Source organism: Anguilla anguilla, chromosome 6, assembly GCF_013347855.1.
Source record: "Anguilla anguilla isolate fAngAng1 chromosome 6, fAngAng1.pri, whole genome shotgun sequence".
In the NCBI taxonomy this organism is placed as follows: domain Eukaryota; kingdom Metazoa; phylum Chordata; class Actinopteri; order Anguilliformes; family Anguillidae; genus Anguilla; species Anguilla anguilla.
The window spans coordinates 56447067-56465776 of record NC_049206.1 but is presented as its reverse complement, the minus strand read 5'-3'; the positions used below and the strand labels follow the sequence as shown (position 1 = coordinate 56465776).

The window sequence follows — 18710 nt, the reverse complement described above, 5'->3', positions numbered from 1 at the left end:
CTGTCTGCCTCAGCAAACGTCTGCTGAAATGGGAAGTTTTTACGAAAATGAGAACGGCCTCCTTTGGTTTGTTTCCGCGTGACTTCGAATTTTGTTTTTTGAAGACTCCGGCGATGTTGGCCTATCTTGCCCATCTGTGGGCTGCGGTGAAACTAGTGCGTTCTAGTTTCGACATGAAAGCCGCCCAGAATATCTGTCGCTTCAGTCCTAGCAGACTAAATAAACTAACAAAGTGTGTGGCAGTACGGGTGAAGGGGTAGATCTCCAGGAACAGGACTGGGCAGCCCTGGTCTGGACTGATACTGGACAAGGATCACACAGACGTACTTCCTGCATGCTGCCCTCTTCAGGAAGCTCGTAGTTTGACGCCGTCAAGGACATTGCTTGGTGAAATCGTCAGCACTTTACCGTGCAACAGAATTTCAAATTTAGCAACTGAATTTTTGGTACTGAATATTGTTAAGTCAACTATTAAGATCTGTGGTGTGCATGACCACGTAAGTAGAAATAGGTTTAAACACTTAACTCTTTTCTACCCTGAATGAAATCCCATGACCATGCACACCTCGTGTTAATGTATGATAAATGCAGAGCTTGGTTCATCCGGCCAAATTTATTCCCTCACCTGACTGTGTACTATCCCAAGTATGTTAATGTTTTGGTTGGTTCTGTTTCATTTCATTTTATTTGGTTTTAAAGAAGATGTAAACTATCAGTTTAACTTGATAGTGACGTGTTAAAGGAGCAAGCTGTGCGTGAGTGCGTGCGTGTGTGAGAGAGGGTGTGTGTGGGTATGTGTGTGTGTGTGTGTGTGTGAGAGGGTGTGTGTGTGTGCATGGATCTGTGGAGTGTGTGTGTGTGTGTGTGTGTGTAAAAATGGAAGAGATTAAGTCATCAAAAGTTCTGACTTCATACGTGTACCTGGCTCTTCTCCTGGACTGGTAGCCATGGAAACCAAACCCAATTCCCCCCGCCGGCATCTGCAGCTGCACTAAGACAGACAGCAGCAGCCCCGCTGGGGGAGTCCGGGGGCCGTTCCTATAACAACAAACATGGCAGTTACGCCAGAAAGGTGAACCGGATGACCGGCGGCTGTTCTGCTGGGCTGTGCCTCTGGGCTATGTTGCTGGGCTGTACTGCTGGGCTGTGCCTCAGAGCTGTACCGCTGGGCTGTACCCCAGGACTGTACCGCTGGGTTGTACCGCTGGGCTGTGCTGTACTGCTGGGCTGTGCCATTGGGTTGTACTGCTGGGCTGGGCTGTACTGCTGGGCTGTGCCATTGGGTTGTACCGCTGGGCTATATCCCAGGACTGTGCCTCAGGGCTGTGCCTCTGGGCTGTGCCTCAGGGCTGTGCCTCTGGGCTGTGCGCACGTGTGACCGCAGGCCTCGCCCATAGCACAGGCGCTCAGGGCGGGGACCCGGGCCCCTCTGTAATTAGGCTCCAGGCCTCAGTCCCCGGATTAGCTGTGGGGGCTCTGAGTCCCTAAATCAAAGTCCTGTACCCCTGCGTCCCGCCCAGATGTCACTAAAGCTCACAGCATTCCAAAAATACGGGCTCACAGCGTCCCAAAAATACCGCCTCTTTCAACCCTGCGGCTGGGGTGGAGAGGCAGCTTGGAGCTATGGGGGTGCACTGTCATACCCCCCAAACCCCCTCTCCCCCCAAAAAGAAATACTGCCTCTTTTAACCCTGCGGCTGGGGTGGAGAGGCAGCTTGGAGCTAGGGGGGTGCACTGTCATACCCCCCAAACGCCCTTCCCCCCCCCCCCCAAAAAAATACTGCCTCTTTTTAACCCTGCGGCTGGGGTGAAGAGGCGGGTTGGAGCTACAGTGGTGCACTGTCGTACCCCAACCCCCCACCCCCCAGCCCTTGCTCTGTCGTACCGTTTAATTGGTGGTCGCCCAGACGACCTCGTAATGTTGTCATGGTAATGCCCAGCGGCAGCCGGGGCTGCAGGTGGCTGCGGCAGAACAGACGGGATGGTTAACACAGCTGTGTAACGGGGAGCCCTTCGGAAAACAGTGAGCTGGTTAAAGTGACTCCACCCCCCCCTCCCCAAAATGTGTTTTGGGTTTTCTTTTTTCCCTTTTTTTTTCCTCCACTATTACGTTTTTATCTAAAGATCTGAAACCATTTGGTGTGACTGATATGAAATAATAGAGGAAATCGGGAAGGGGGCAAATACCTTTTCAGAGTACTGCATGTCTGCTTGGGGTGCAGTTAAAATGTAGTTTTGCACCCGACCCCCCCCCCCCCAACACCGTCAGTGGGTGGTCACAGTCTGTTTCATATGCTTTGGGCATTAGAGTTCTAATAGAGATATAATGGGGGAAAAAAATACCATGTATTCACAAAAAACATGGAGGTCTGAGCCAAGACACCAGTGCCATGGGCTTCTTAAGCGCTTCCACAGAGACGCACGAGGGGCCTTGTCCCAAACCCTGTGTGGCTGCGTCTCACCTCAGTCCGTTTCGGGATTCATCTTTTCCGAAACCTCGCTCACCGAGCCGCCGGATTCGTTCGGCTAATTTAACGGTGTGCCTTAAAGTGCATGTTTGTGAAAATTCCCAAAATGTAGCATTCCGGACTTTAAGCCAAGACCAAAGAGAAAATTCCAGGGAATGATAATGATTGTTATTTTTATTTTCTTGACGTGTGTGTGTGTGTGTGTCTCTGTGTGTGTTTGTGCCTGTCTGTGTGTGTATGAATGTGTGTGTGTGTGTGTGTGTGTGTGTGTGTGTGTGTGTGTGTGTGTGTGTGTGTGTGTGTGTGTGTGTGTGTGTGTGTGTGTGTGTGTGTGTGTGTGTGTGTGTGTGTGTGTGTGTGTGTGTGTGTGTGTGTGTGTGTGTGTGTGTGTGTGTGTGTGTGTGTGTGTGTGTGTGTGTGTGTATGTATCGGTGCATGTGTGTCTTTATGCATGCCTTTGTGTCTGGGTGTCTGTGTGTGTGTGTTTCAGTGTGTTTCATCCAGTTGCATTCATTTCAGTGCAAGCTGCTCTGTGTCGCATTAGCTTTGGAAACATAACGCTTGGAAAATGTTTTGCACAAATTTAGCAACGTAGTACTTTCCGACTGCATTGAATGGAGCTCTTTGGTTCATTGTGTGATTGATAAATGTACAGGCTTGTTTCAGTTGACCCCTGGCAGTGGTTCGCTGGAGAAGAAAGCCGCTGTTCTTTAGATGCTTTCTTGCACAGAGGGAGCACAATCCTAAACAAGTCCTTAGATCTGAAGGAAGTCGTCCTGACGTGACTTTCTTTCTCGATGTCATTCTCGACCGGGGGTCTCTTTCTGTCAGAGCAGGCTATTGTCTTAGTTCTGAATGTCGCGGGGTCGGAATGTGAGCTTTTAATTTTAGGGGGGGGGGGGGGTCTGCTGCGTTGGGCTCTGCCAGGGGCAGGCATCGGAGTGTTTATTGAATTCATAAAGCCTGTTCTTTGTGACTCTGTTTAAGACATCACAGTGTGGGAAACTGACCTCTAATCTCCGTCTGGGCCAATGAGGTGCTTAACAAATCCATTCATAAGCCCCATTAGGTCCAAGGGCCATCATCATCATCTGGAGTCGGAATGAGGCTGGGAGACCAGGCGGTTCACGTTTCTCCCGTCGTGAGGTTTTATTTCAACGTAAAAGGCCGCGTAAATGTCACGGCGTAAAACGTGTGGGTAATTTTGACACGGCCCCTTGAATGTGGCCTGCAGTGTCTCTGCCGTTCGCAGACCCTCCCTGGGCTCGTCCGGGGGTGCCTCAAGAGTCGAGTGCTCGTGATCGGGAAACGCGTCCCGTGCTCGATAATCCCATCTACCCCCTGCCCTGCTGATCCATCCCCTCTACCTGGCCTCCGCTAGCCAACGCGGGGTTCCACAGGGTTCAGCTCTGAGGTCTGATTTAGGGGTCAGGGTGTTGCCATGGTCCCGTGGGATTAAGAACGTTCCGGCACCTCTTGATCTGAATGTTTCTGGCGTGGTGATTGTCCAGATCGCAAACGCACGGTTGATGTATTTGTTATCTGACGTTACTTGGTTGTGTGAGTGATTTTTGAGGTGGGCTCAGAAAAGAGGGGGCGGGGGTGGCAGGAATTATAGTGCTCCCCTCTGGCGATGGGGGGGGGGGGGCACTTCCCACCGGGCACGTGATGGGGGAGGAACTCTCTCTCTCTCTCTCTCTCTCTCTCTCTCTCTCTCTGTCTCTGTCTCTCTGTCCCTCCCTCCCCATCTCTCTCTCTCCCCCCCTCCCCCCCCCTCCCTCTCACCCTCTCTCTCCCTCCCTCTCCCTTTCTCTCCCTCCCCCCTCTCTCCCCCCCCTTCCTGTTTGAGTTTATATGCTTTCCCGTAAAGCCGAGTCTGTAGTCTCGTGGCGGGCGGGCCGCATGCCTGAGTTACTGGGGCCGTCTGACGCGCGCACACCTGCGGCTCAGCCCAGGTGCAGGTGAGGCCGCCGCGCTGTGGGTGTGTGACTGCGTCGCTGTGGGGTGCCTGCCAGGTAAAATCTGACAGGTGTGCAAACGGCAGAGCTCGATCGTTAACGCAGCATCCTCCCCTCCTCGGCAGGCCGAAGCACGCCCGCGTGTCTCTGAGGTGTGCTGCAGGGGCAAATCCTGGGAACCTTTTTTTTTTTTTTTTTTTTTTTAAACGCGCGTGATCAAATAAATGCTAAAAACGGTAAAGAAAGATCGCGCGGGAGCCCGTCTTGGCTGCTGAACGCTACGCTAATATCCCTTTTTTTACCCAGAATTCCAAGTGTCGCACCGTTCAGTCCTCCTTGTTGCAGGCAGTTTGTTGAGTGTCGATTTGATCCTCACTCCAGGAGCTCTGTGGAGCAGCGTGCAGGTCCGAGGCTGCGATCGTCTGACGTGATTAAGAACCGTTCCTGTGATTCTCGCGCGCACACAGCCGAGCCGTCCTCACCCTCGCACGTGCGGCACTCACACAGCGCTGTCTCCCCCCCCACGCAGGTGTGGGTGTTCTAAGGGGGGTGAGAAGTATAGCACCCGTGTGTTTTCTGGGTGGGGGGTTGGGGGAGCGAGCCGTATCCCGGGGGGCTAGAAGCGAGGTTCACTTTCACAGCGCCGTTTGAAGGCGCCTAAAAGAGACTTTTTGTTTTAGTCTGGAGGGTGGGGGGGTGGGGGGGGAGGGGGCTCCACACTCCGAGCTCTGAGCAGTACGACCCCTCCATACAAATGATTTCCCCGGGCTCTGTGACAGGGAACAACAGCGTTGGGGAATTTCTTGGATTGCCGGCGGTGGCTGTTCTTCACTGGGAATTTTAAATATATATACTGTACATATATATTTGAAAAAATTCATAAATAAATGAACCTGTGTGAAAGAGGCCTGCTTCCCTGATGTAAAGGTGTAAAGGTATTCTCTTACTAAAATCTAAAATGGAGGGAATCAGATTAATTGTGTGCCTGATTAACCCGTCCCTCTGCGCTGTACCTGGTGAAAACCAGCAGGTTAGAACTCTGGCTCCTCGACCACTCCGTACCTCCACGCTAACGCCCGCTCTTTTTCTTCTTCTTCTCCTTTTTTTTTTTTTTTCCTGACAGGAGAGTCGACGTTCGTGGATGACCACGGGCCCCCGGCTCCCAGGGTGAGTGCGCACAGTCCTCCCTTTGTCCCGCGCGCTTCCTGCGCTCCCTGCGCTCCCTGCGCTCCCTCTCTGAAGTGCCGCCAGCCTGCGTTTCCCAGGCTGCATAGCAACCGGGAGGAGCGGCGAACCCGCGCAAAATAACAAACAGCGTCCCACGGCCCGGCCGCGATCCCCTCTCTCGCTCTCTCTCTCTCTCTGTCTCTAACTCGCTCTCTCTCTCTGTCTGTCTCTCTCTCCTACCGCAGACAGAGCTGCCTTGTGTAAATCTGGAGCTCTGTTTCCGTCTCTCTCTCTCTCTCTCTCTCTCTCTTTCCCCATCTCTCTTCCCCCCTCGCAGTCTCCCTCTCTCTGTTTCCATCTCTCTCTCCTTCTCTTTCCAACTCTCACTATCTCTCTCTGTCTCTTTCACCCTTTCTTTTTCCCTGCCTTACTATGTCTTTCTCTCTTTCTTCCCCTCTCCCTCCCTCTCTCTCTCTCTTTCTCTTCCCATCTCCCTCACTATCTGGCTCTTTCCTCTCTCCTCCCTTTCTCTCTTTCTATCCTTTACTCTCTCCCCCCTTCTTTCCATCTCTTGTTCTCCTTTTCCTTTTTTCACAGTGTGTACAATGTACAAATTCCACAATTATGCGTTAGCCCCTGGCAAAGGGGTTTCAGACAAACGCGTTGTTCTTTTCTTTTTTTCCGTCTTCCTGGGAATACTCTCCAGGGAGATATTTGCATCAGCAGGTTTTTTCTGATTGCATTTGTGCAGGTCTGGGCCCTTAATTTATTTGCCATGTTTACTTGGAAAGCCCCTCAGCTGAAGCCAAATAACCACGTCACTTTTAAAAAGTGCGTGGCCCAATCAGAGATCTTCTCCTGCTGGAGAAAGGGCTCCGATTGGTCTGCTGTTTCCCATGTGATCCATGTTCCTGCGCTATGTAATATGTATAGATGGAAGGCTATGTCACAGTCCGGAGTCAGAGCATCCCCTGACATCATAATGAAATGCTCATCCCCTGAGCATTTCATTATGATGTCATAGAGCTGTTACAGTCAGTCAGCGCTGCTTCAACACAAAACGTTTAATCATGAACTTAAAGCAAAATCTTAATTGAGGCCAGGTTGTCCAAGCGAGAGACACATCTGCTCGTAAAAATTTAAACCCAATAATAATAATGATAATCATTGATGCATGGTCTTAGCTGGTGATTTGCAGTGGATGCTTCTTTATCATTTGTGGGAGTTATGAGTTTTTGGTTACCTTTCTGGTTCGTATTTTTGCTCGTTCTTAATATCTGAATCAGTTCATATCAAAGCACAGCTTCCTTGGACAATGTAAGGACCGATAAATGCTCAGTCTCTCACACAGCATGAATATTATACGATGCTATGCGATTTAGAGGGAGCCCATGTGCGCTACGTACTCTAAGTGACTGATTTGATGGCAAAGATTACTCGGATCTCCCAGATGCTGTTCTGTCTTCGTCCTGGGATAAGACTGCCCTCGATCGCCAGGATGTTTTAATGTGGACGTGTGGAACTGGCGCTCTGTGTTCCCAGCAAGCTATCAGAAGCCACATCAGAGCAGTCTGATTTAAAAAAAAAAAAAAAAAAAAAAAAAAAAAACAATTCCCCCATTTTAAAACCCCACGTGGCCTTGATCAGACCAGATACTGGCGTACTGGACCACCGGTCTGTTATTAGTCCTTCCTCTGATGTATGCTTTAATCCGCGAGTATGAGAGTACTTTACAAAGGTTTGGTTTTTTTTTTTTGTTGCTAATTTTAGCAAGCCTCCATTAAGAGTACAGTCAGTGACCCCACTTACCACCGCTGCCTCTCTGGGTGGATTAGAAGCGCTAGGGCATCGCCGAGATGAGAGTGGGGGGGATAAACCGTAAAACCTTAAATAGAGGGGGCGCGGTTATAAATTAAGGGAGGGCGACTTCAAGAGGGCCAATCGGCTGGGACGTTTCTTTTCTCGCTCGATGAGTGTCCGCTACCTTCACAGAGTATCATCAACTGTTTATGAAGAGATTAAGGGAAAGAAATATGTGTGGAGTCCGGTCTTTCAGTGCCAGCTTGAACCCATCCCCCTGGTTTCATTACATCATCAGTGCAGGAGTTAGACGGTCTTTGAGTGTGATGGTCCACAGAATAATTACAAATTATGTACAGTTGCTGTGCATTGAGATATCTAAATGTTTTTTTTTTAATCTCAGGCAGAGAAACTGACAAAGTGAACAAGAAAAGTTAAGAAAAATGATCAAAGAATGTTTGACCCTTTGGTCTTCCTTGGTGGGCTTTTGAGAGCCAAGACATGTTATCTGTACCCACAAATTGCATATGCACATGTACACACACACATAAACGCGTATATACAAACATACACTCGGACACACACATACACATGAACACACACATTAACGCATATGTACACACACGCTCAGACACACACACACACACACACATGCACGTGATACACAAACACACACACACACACTCATGCTCACAGATCCCCAGGCGCGGGGCAGGATACGCACACAAACACTTGCGCGTGTCCCTCCTTCCTCCCCCGTCCTGCCTGGATCGAGCTCCAGGCCCGGGGCGTGAAGTGGATGAGAGAGAGAGCCTACTGATCTGGCTAACCGGCTCCCGCTAACCGGCTGCTGCTTCACCTTCACCGACAAGCGGCCCTTGTGTCCGCAGCGGTGCATTATGGGAGCCCGGCTCGGTGCTGCCGCCTGCCCTCTCTCTCTCTTCGTGGTGAAGGTGGCGTTGCCGTTTATTTCGGTGCCGAGGTCCGAAAGAAACCCGTTCGTCTTGGCAAGAAGTTCCTATACAGACCTGCTGGGCACACAGAGGTGGCACCTGATTGGCCGAGGAAGCCTGGAACGCCATGGCAACCTCTGTCTCCGGGTGACCGCTTGTATAGGAAAGTATTTGCACACAGTAAGACGTTTTAAATTTTAAAGGGGGGGTTTCGCGATTAAATGAAGTCGAGAAAAAGTGTTTGTTTGGACACAGAAAATTTATCGGACAGCCTTTTGGTGCACGTAACTGAACCCTTTCGCCATGAAAAGAAATAATTGTTTACTGTTACTAATGAGTTCATTGTAATCATTTTAAACATGTGCTTATTTTTTTTCCCCAGAGAACTGAGTGTTGTCCTTTAAATGATTTTCCCCTTGGGGGAGAAGCCTGGGCAGTTAAAAAATTAATTTTGGAAGTAGACGGAGTTCACTGATACGGAGGTTGAAGGGCACGCTATGCTACGCGAGCATATTTTTAGGAACTGGCTTGGGAATACAGTAAGTGAGACTGTAAGCATGTATTGGCCTGCAGTTGAAGCGAGCTACACCAGCTAGCAAACATTCGGTCCTCTATGAGTCGGTGGAATTGGAAAGAAAAACATACGCGTGGGGTTTTTTTTTTTTTTGGTTTTTTTTTTTTTTTTTTTTAATCAAAGCACCCTTTCTGCGTAGAGCGCTGGTGACATCATCACAGCTCTCGAGAGCACTTTGCCAGAGGAACAGACGAACAGCCTCTTTTCTTTGTTGTGTTTGTGCCAAAAAAAAATTTTCCCCTCCTTTTTTTTTTTTTTAACCTACCGACATTCCTAGAAATTGTTTTTGGAGCTTTGCCAGATTTCGAAAAGGCTTTATTTTGACTTTTCCCTCTCTTATTGAATTTCTTGAAATGTTGAAGGAGAAGAGGGTTCATTCAGGGAAGGCCGGGGAAACGGGCGGGGCGGGGCGGGGCGGGGATTATAGCTGCATGTGGAGAGTATATTTGGCCCCTTCTGCCCTAAATCTCTACAAATTCCCGGAGTGAGTCGGGCTGTGCCAGGGGTGTTATGAGTTTTCGGGCTGCGGTTTTAACAAGAAACAGCAGCGGGCCGTCTCTGCTGCTGCTGCTGCTGCTGCTGCTGCTGCTGCTGCTGCTGTCGGCCACGGTAACGGTCCGTGCACAGTGTGAATTTTCACCGATGTAGCGGTGTCCGTACGGGACCGGTGTCCGTTTCTGTTAGTGTTATTTTGGTACTCAGATTCAGTATTATTTTGGGCTCAGATTGAGACATGATGGCACAAGATCTTTGCTTTTGGTGGGGGGGGGGGGAGAGAGAGAGAGAGAGAGAAACAAGGGGTAACAAACGGACACCTATCTGTTGAAAATTCTAAAATGATTTTTCATAAAAACGTTTTATAAATCGATTTAGGCTGTTTCTGCAGTTGTCACCCGGGGTTACAAAATGTAGCAGTTGAGAGTTTCATGTCCAATGCCTTGACTCACAGGGCTCCAGATGTGTCACCCTGCCCCTCTAAACTCCATTATACTGAACTATACCAGTTATACTACTATAACTACTAGTTTACTGGCTCAACTCTAACCTGCTCAACCCATTATATTTGCTCTGATTGATCCTTTATTGCATTTCTGTTAGATCTGTTCTACTGCTACTTTACACCAGGCTGGCCAGTGGAGGATGGGCTCCCCCTCTATAGCCGGGTTCCTCTCCAGATTTCTTGTCATTGGGGAGTTTTTTCTCACGTCCATTTGAGGGTTTTCTCCCTGCTGGGAGTTTTTTTTTTTTTACTTTGTGTACCTGCTATTTGAGGGTTCCAAGTATGGTGTTTTCTGTTTTTGCTCTTTTTTTTTTACTGCTCTGTAAAATGTCTTTCCGGCTGTTTTCTGTAAAAAGCGCTCTACAAATATAAAATTGATTTGATTTTGAGAGACCAATTTTACTATTTACTGCACGACTCTAATGAACGCTTCAATTAAACCGTGTTCCTCTTCAGAGAGAGAGAGAGATAGAGAGACATTAACGTTACGCAAAAGAGCAGAGCAACTCTCTGACATTCCGTGTAGCTGTGTGACATCTGCAAAGCGGTACGAAGCCCAGCTGGGTTCACACAAACACATCCGCGGATCTATAATAATCCGCTCGTGCCGATGAATCATTTCTCGACAATTGGCGGGCGAAAAACACTGACCTGATAACGCTCCCGCTCGCTGGATAAGATGATGAGCTGATCACGGTTTCTTTTTTTCCTTCTCTTTTTTTTTTTTGCCGGGCACACGTGATTTTCGATAAGACTACACAAAGAAATCCAAGGACAACATTCAGAGTTCCTATCTCAATATGCTGGGCTTCCTGCAGTGTCAACAGCACAAGAAGGAACAAGATGTTTTAAAAAAATAAGGAGTACGAGAGACTCTGTATTTCATGCAAATGAAATCAAACCGATAGAGCCATTTCTGGCCCCCTCCTGGGGTACACTATGAGTTCCCTTTCTGTCTGTAAGGCTTCTCCTAAATGCAAGTGTTATCAGAAAGCCTCCTACGTTGTGTAGTAATGCTGTAGACAGATCTTATAAATTTGGTTGTTCAGGGCTGAAATGTTAAAAAGAACACATTAAGATAAACCCATGCATTGGGTATGTGGAATTGTGTGAGGGTTTTACCTGTTGTAGGGGAAGTAACAATTTAATTATTTCAGTACGTAGACTGTGATTACAAGCCGGCTGTGTGTTTGTTAAAATTTTAAGGCCGTATTGATTTTGAGTTTGGAATGGTCCTATAATAACGTTTGTATGCCGACACTAGAAGAAGTTTTACGTGCTGAAGCTTCTCTCCTTTCCAAATTCTGCGGTAACAGTACCGTAGAAAAAAGTGTGGTATTGATCATGGCATATTCTAACAGTGTCAATGAAACTGAAAATGCGAAACAGACATGGAACTGAAAATGACACACAAACACTCAAACGGGTGAAGAAATTGTACAGACATGTTAGTCAGTTAGTCTGTTAGTTTTTATCTTCTCCCCCGGTCTCGGCCGTCCTCAAGCAGCGTATGTGTTTCCTCTGAATCTTTTAACCTCCGTAACGATTTCCTGTTATCTGCTTTCAGAAAATCAGAAATAACAGGAAGTGCGTCGCTAATGAAATGAGGACGCGCGCTCGTACTGACACCGAAACCCCCCCCCCCCCCCATCCCCCTCTGCAGAGGTCAGCTCTTGGCCTAGCTTTGCTTTTTAAAGTGAGCTCGCCAGCATTCCGCCAGTCGGGACAGTCCGGTGGCGGTAGGGGCCTTGTTTTTGTAGCGCTTTGGCGGGGGTTGGGGTGGGGGGGGGGGGTTATAGCACACCCGAAATGAAAGGGAGGAGGGGGAGAGGAGAAGGGCGTAGGCGTCTCCGCTGCTACCTCTCTCTCGGCGCACAGAGGAACAGTGTGGGGGTTTGGGGAATGTTGGGGGGTTTTGATCGTGCAAGGGTTTGCGTACGCACCCTGGGCCTAGCGGCAACCTACAACACCCCGTCCCCCGTCCCCCTCCCCCCGAGGTCGCGAACTTCACTGCTAACCTCGTGTTCAGGCGGGAGGGCTTCGTCGAGATTCCTGACCGGGGGGGCGGGGTGAGGGGGGGGGGGGGGGATATCTCGGAGTTCACGGGTTAAGTCATTCCCATCCATCCCGCCGTTGGTTCAGGCGGGAATGACACGGTGTTCCGTAGCCTTCCGGGCGATCCAGCGGTAGGAGCGGGAGAGAGAGCGTGTCCCCCGCGTCCTCCGTGAGAAGAGTTACAATGACAAACGACGAGCGAGGGCAGGCGTGCTGCTTCACTCCTCCACTTAGTGTTTTTTTCCATCCTGCGTTCCTGCCGGGGGGAACGGCGAAGGCCGAAGGGCGCTATGACAAAGCCCAAAAATAAACGGCGCCTCTTTTAAGTGTCTGGCCCCTCTGCAAGGAGCTCTTTTTTGCTTTTAGGTGGCTGTGCTTGAGGTGACCTTTTGTCCTTGAGGTGTGGACTTGTCAAGAGCATCCTCATTCTTTTGGGGGGGGGGGTGGGGGTGGGGGTGGGGGGGTCTTTTTGCGCAAACATCCAAGATGCCTTTGGGCAGTTTTTTTTTTCCCTTCTGTTTTTTATGAAAGAATGTGAAATAAACCCAGCCTTCTGCCAAAATGCTGCCGCTCTCACTGCCGTACGTTTGGAGTTGCACTGAGCCAGCCGAACTGCCAAACAGTTACCCGTGCCCGGTGTAACCAGGGAAACCGTACGTGTGGAGTGTGCGGTTAATTAGACTGAACTGACCTCTTTGACTGACCTCTTTAATTCATCTGGCAGTCAGTCTGCTGTTGACTTTAATGCGTTTCCCTAATGAGAAGAAAATATGAGTGAAGTCTGGGACCTTTTGGGACAGGGTGTTTTAATAAGTGATGTTTACACTTCAGAGTGATAACAAGGCGGGATTGGCAGGGATGATGGGTCTGTTGCTTGAGAAGAAAACGGAAAACATTCATTTAAGCAAATTAACAGTTTCAGTATTGATGTAAACATCGTCCTCGCTAGTTAAAAGGTCATTAATGCTTCTTCCATTCGCACATTTCTGCAAATGGAATGCTTTCCACTGTATCCTGGCTATTCTACTAACAGACTAGTTTTTTTTTTTTTAGTTAATTTATTTCTGCAAAAACCAGGATGCTTATTGCATTGTTCTAAAGTGATTCTGCTCTTTTGTTATTGTGTTTAAATTCAGATATCTTCTGTACAAGGCCGTCAGTTGTACACTCTTTGATATAATTGCAGTACACAATTTCTTTTTTTTGCCATATTTTTGGATCTGTTCGCATATAATACCGCGTTCAAACTTATGATATTATTTTGTAAATCAGCTCAGCATGGTACAGATGTTTGTCACATTGTTGGTTTGGCGTTGTGGTTGAATCCCAGCCCTGTCTGTTGAAGTTTATTGAAACGTATTGTCAACAAGTGCTGTGCTGAGAACTTGGACCTGCGGGCTAATCGGACTGTGGTCCGTATTGATTCATTTCTTTGCGCTGTTGAATTGGTTATGATCTCCTGGGCTTCATATTTATTTTTCTAATTTAGACACACACACAAAAAAAAAAAAACACTTCAGTGAATTTTCTTTTGGTTTAATGCGGTTTTGAGAAACTTTCCTGACGTTTCTCTCCTGTGTGCTGTGTGTCTCTATACAGACACGTTTAAGCTGAACTGGGGCATAAAATGTAGTTCTAACAGAGAGAAGGGTAGGCTTGTCATTTTTAATGTACGGCCTGAGTGTTGCCCCCACCCCCCACGCTGTCCTGGAGTCCGTTGGTGTCAGCCGGGACGAGTTCGAACATCTCCTGCGAGAGCACGGAGGCAAGACCAGGGGTCAGAGGTCAAAGAAGAAGGAGCGAACACGGAGGCCTGCAGTAGAGGGAGTGCCGCAGAGTCGTTTCTTTCACCTCTTTCCCAATCAATTCTTCACTTCCCTTTTTCATCCTCTGCTTTTGCGCTGCCTGTAAATGTGCTCCCGGGGGCTGAATGTGTAGGGCAGCACGGTGGTACCTCACCTCTAGGAGGTGACGGGTTCAAATCCCGACTGTGCCTTTCTTGTTTCACGTCCAGTGCGGTGTTCCGCCAGGTACTCCAGTTTCCTCCCACGGTCCAAGGACGTGCAGGTCAGGCTAACTGGAGACTCTAAATTGCCCCGTAGGTATGAGTGTGTGTGTGTGAAGGGCGTGTTTGTGCCCTGCGATGGATTGGCACCCTGCCAACCCAGGGTGTATTCCTGGCTGCTGCATGCTGGGATAGGCCTCAGTCCCCCCCGCCCCACCGTGACCCTGACCAGGGTCGTGTCCGAATCGGCCTACTTGCTCTGCAAATAGTGTAAGCTGTTTCAGACACGCCCCAGGAAAAAGTACGGTTTGGTTTAAGAAAATGGATGGTCACAGTGTGTCCAATACAAGAGCGTAAGTATAAACAAAATCCATCCATTATCTGTGCCCACTGATTCCTGGTCAGGGTCAAGGAGGGGGGGAGTGGGGGGTGCTGGGGCCTATCAATGAAATCAAAAACAATTTTCTTTCAAAAATGAAATCGTAAAAAGCAAACCAAAGAAAGCTTGCGCCTTGTTTGATTTTTCCTACCGTAACCTTAGACACAGAGTCTGACTGTTTGGTGCGGTTCTGTTTTCTCAGGTCCTGCCCTTCCCGAGCCAGGTGGTGTATAACCGGGTGGGGAAGTGCGGCAGCCGGACGGTGGTCCTGCTCCTGCGCATCCTGGCCGAGCGCCACCAGTTCAACCTGGTCTCCTCCGACATCCACAACAAGACCCGGCTCACCAAGCATGAGCAGGTGACTGAGCCCACGCTCCTGTCCACGGGCACGTACCGCACACCATGCGTTCCCTTCATACAGTGGGACACTGACTGCAGCTGTTCAGGTCACATTTTATAAACATGCATTCCCTTTTTACATCTGGATACTGAATTAAGCTGTTATGGTTATTTTTTTATTTATTTTTTATATACCTACATTCCCTTTACACAGCTGGACACTGACTGCAGCTGTTCAGGTTAAGTACTTTTTATATAGGGTACAAAGGCTGTGCCCCCACTGTGGATTCGAACCTGCAGCCTCTGAGTTGCAAGCCCAGTTCCCTAATAATTATGCTACACTGCTGTCGATAAGGATCATCCCTGAATGCATGAATATGTAATGCAGACAGTGAGCGGTATGGTAATCCTGTTTCCCTCGTCTGTTCAGCTGAATCGTCCAGCTGTTTCAGCCTCCGTGTGTATAAACAGAAACGAGTTTACATCAGTCTTCAGAGTGTGGAAGCCGCAAAACTGTTTTCTTCTCGCGCTTGTTTCCGCTTGCGTTCGGAGTTGACGCTCCATTAACTCCCAAAGCGGGGGGGGGGGGGGGGGGGGTTGGGTGGCGGGGGAGAAACGACGTCTTGCCGTTTCCGCTTTGTGACTTTTTTCACCGCAAACGCCAAACACCAGGCACTTTTTTTTTTTTTTACGACGACAGCCCGCACCCCAAAGACGGAAGGGGCGGGAGAGGGAGAGAGACCGCGGCTCCTGGCGGAGGTGGTTGCCGGGGTTACAAGCACGCTAACGAGATGGAAGGCCCCACGCGTCCGTTACGGGAACCTTCCGGAAAGAGCAGTTACTGAGCTGCAAACAGCTCCGCTCCCCGCACAGTGTTCCAGAACCATCTGGGGAGGTGGGTGGGGGGGGTGGGGGTATGGGCACGGGGCGGTATTGGGAGGGGGGAGGAGGGGGGGGGGGGGTGCCGGACGTGGTGTTGACAGCCTCCGGACTGGGGGGGGGGGGGGGGGGGAGCCGTCTCAGTGCACCTGCATGTGGTGAATTCAGTCAGCGGAGATTGGGCCTGCCCCCCCAATTACGCTCTTATAAATGATTCTGTGCCGCGCTCCGACTTCAGCCGACAGCACGACGCTTCATTACAAAAACACACGCCCGGCTTGAGCGAGGGGCTAACGGTACGGGTTTCATGTGCGTGGGGGACCTGCAATGGCAGCAAAAAACACAATTTCATTGGTCTGCGTTCCCCTTACGTTCCCCTGCGTATGGCTGAGGAAGCCTTCTGGAACATGTGGAGAAGGTTTCTAAGTTGCGAAGGCTAAATTATTTTTAGTTTGTCTTGTTTTGCTTTTTTTTTTTCGTTGAAAGATTTAAATGCTTAAAACACCAGTCAAACATTACTCATCTAAAAACGCTCGTAAAACAAATGTTTATATGGGCGTGATAATGAAAGAAAAATAAGTTCTTTTGCTTATTCAAACCTTGTAGCTCGCTAATTTGTGTTTGATCGCACTAAACGCTGAGCATTATGAGTTATGATGTTGTCAGTGTTCAACCGCACATATTTGGGGGTTTCTATGACGCTAACATTAACCGTGGGGTCAGAAACCCAGCTGTAGCTACTTGTGCTAAAGACCGCTTGCGTACAGGCTGTTCTGAGCGAACGCCCTGTCTTACGTGTACCCCTGCGTGAATTAGGAGGGATGTTTTTATTTCTGCCTCACTTAAAACACAAGCAGCAGCGTCCTCCTTCGCTGTACAGGATCCAACCCCCCCCCCCCCCCCCCCCCCAAATTGCATTTTCTCATAAGCATAATAACGCGTAGAATAACAAATATAGAAATGAGTTTGGCGTATTACTGCCCGCAGCTCAACCTCCAGGAAATGGCCGCAAGTGAGGAGAATAATTTGGCTCGGCCCTGTGTTTGGTTCCCCTTGAGTAAATGACTCTGGCACTGTGTGGCTGTGTTTTCCACTGCCTGCATGCTACCAGAGTAAATTCAACACTAAGTTACATTTACATTACAGGCATTCAGCAGACGTTCTTATCCAGAGCGACTTACACAACTTCTTGCATAGCATTTACATTTGCATCCATGTATACAGCTGGATACGTACTGAAGCAACGCAGGTTAAGCACCTTGCTTAAGGGTACAACGGCAGGGTCCTACACGGGATTCGAACCTGTGACCTTTTAGTTTACAAGACCAAGGGGTTGTCACGTCTGTCGCAGTGCTCTGTAGTGACCGCGACTGCGGGAAGCTAAGGGGACAGCAAGTATGCCTGGAATTCCAGACCCCCACCCCAAATCCCCCCACCCCCTCGGACCCGTTCCAAACTCCCCCCCCCCCCCCCACACCTGGGATTAAGAGGACAGACAAGGGGTTGGGGTAGGGGCAGGGGGCAGAGGCCAAAAAAGCCCCCCCTCCCGAACCCTCACTCTCTGTTTCCCCTTCTTTAAAAATTACTGCCTCCTAATTTAACCGCTGGCTTTAATGTAACACAAGTAATCTTTAAACTGCCTCCTAATTTCATTTGGCACTCCTGGGTGTAAACAATAGGCTAATAGGATTGGCCGGGCCTCAGCAGGGGATTGTGGGAAGGGGGGGGGGGGGGGCCAGGGGAAGGAACGGCTGCCGTCCGAGCCACGTGGAAATTTACTGGATCAGGCGGGAGGGCGGAGCGGTGCGGAGCCTCGGATTGGTCACCGTGGCGGTGATGTCATGGCCGTCTCTGCGTGTTTACAGAGTCCCCCGCGCGTTTTAAGACGTTTCACTGCCAGAACCTTCTCAGTGTGCTTACACAAGTGTTCACACGCGATGCCTGCAAAATAAACTCCTGTATTAGTGTCGCTGAGGGAGGCTTTGTGCAGGAATACTTGTTCTGGCAGCGGGTGATCTCGTTCGCTTGTTGGCACGTTAGCACGTTAGCACGTTAGCCTAGCAGTTCGCACACCGCCCAGCTGTTACTGCTGCGGGGTCAGGTTCAGCTGAGGCTAAACTTGTTGGGATGACAAGATGGTTCTTTAGGTTCCTGAATAATTCTCTTTTTTTTAAACGTTGCTCTTAATTGTTTTTATTCTATTTTTTATAGATCTGAAGGAAGTCCTTGCAGTTATCGGTTGTAACCTGCATGAAATATTTCAAGCCCTTTTAGTACAGTATTTTTAAGGTGCAGGAAGCTTTGAAGTCAAAATCATAAATATGTATGATGAGGTTGTTTCGGAAATGATTCTCAAGAACTTAATACTATCATCATCTATATTAAGTGGTGTCAAGTACTAGTACTGATTTGAGCCAATCATAGAGGTGAGAAATTTTTTTTAACTGGTTCATACCGGCTAGTGCTGGACAGCACATCGTAGCTCTGTTAATATTGGGGTTCATGAATCCTCATTCTTACCCTTCTCGAAAATAAAATACAAACTATGTTAAATATTTGCTCAGTTGCGTTGTGTGTGATGTACTTCCTCAATCATGTGATTGGTGTGCTGTAAGCTCTTAAGCTGCATAAACCTAAACATCTGAAAGCAAGCAACTATAAAACCACTTCCTTCCTGCGTCTGGCAAATAAGAAACTGTATCATAGCACGGTGAATGAACACGCTCATACTTTGCGGTGCGATCCGCTCGACAGGTTTACAGATTTCAGTTTCAGGAGTTATACATTTTCGAAAACAGGAACAATTGATAGACGCTTGTTGACCAGAGAGCATTCTCCACTTTGAATAACCAGGCACGACGAGGTGTATCCATATTAGAAATAGGATTTATTTCTGCAGAAAGAGTTTGGCACTTACGCACAACAAGATGGACAAGCTCGAATTGAAGAAAACAGGGGCAGTCCCTTCTTTCTATGAGAAAAAGGTGTTTTACCAGTAACATACGATAACACACAATTCTATATCTGATTGGTACATGGCTAATACATAATCATATAGTAAGATTTAACAAAGTAAATGATTGGCTGCGTCTAATCATATAGCATGAATACTGAATAAGCACACCTTTTACAT

General features: G+C 48.7%; 1 protein-coding gene across 3 annotated transcripts in view; it reads left to right on the top strand.

Moving 5' to 3' along the window:
• usta (uronyl 2-sulfotransferase a) overlaps nucleotides 1-18710 on the top strand; it is a 70154-nt gene that overhangs the window by 35699 nt on the left and 15745 nt on the right. For all 3 annotated transcript variants that reach the window (XM_035423890.1, XM_035423891.1, XM_035423892.1), the window contains 2 exons: nucleotides 5550-5593; nucleotides 14562-14717. In XM_035423890.1, the coding sequence (XP_035279781.1) occupies nucleotides 5550-5593; nucleotides 14562-14717 (200 nt within the window). The remainder of the gene's footprint in view (nucleotides 1-5549; nucleotides 5594-14561; nucleotides 14718-18710) is intronic.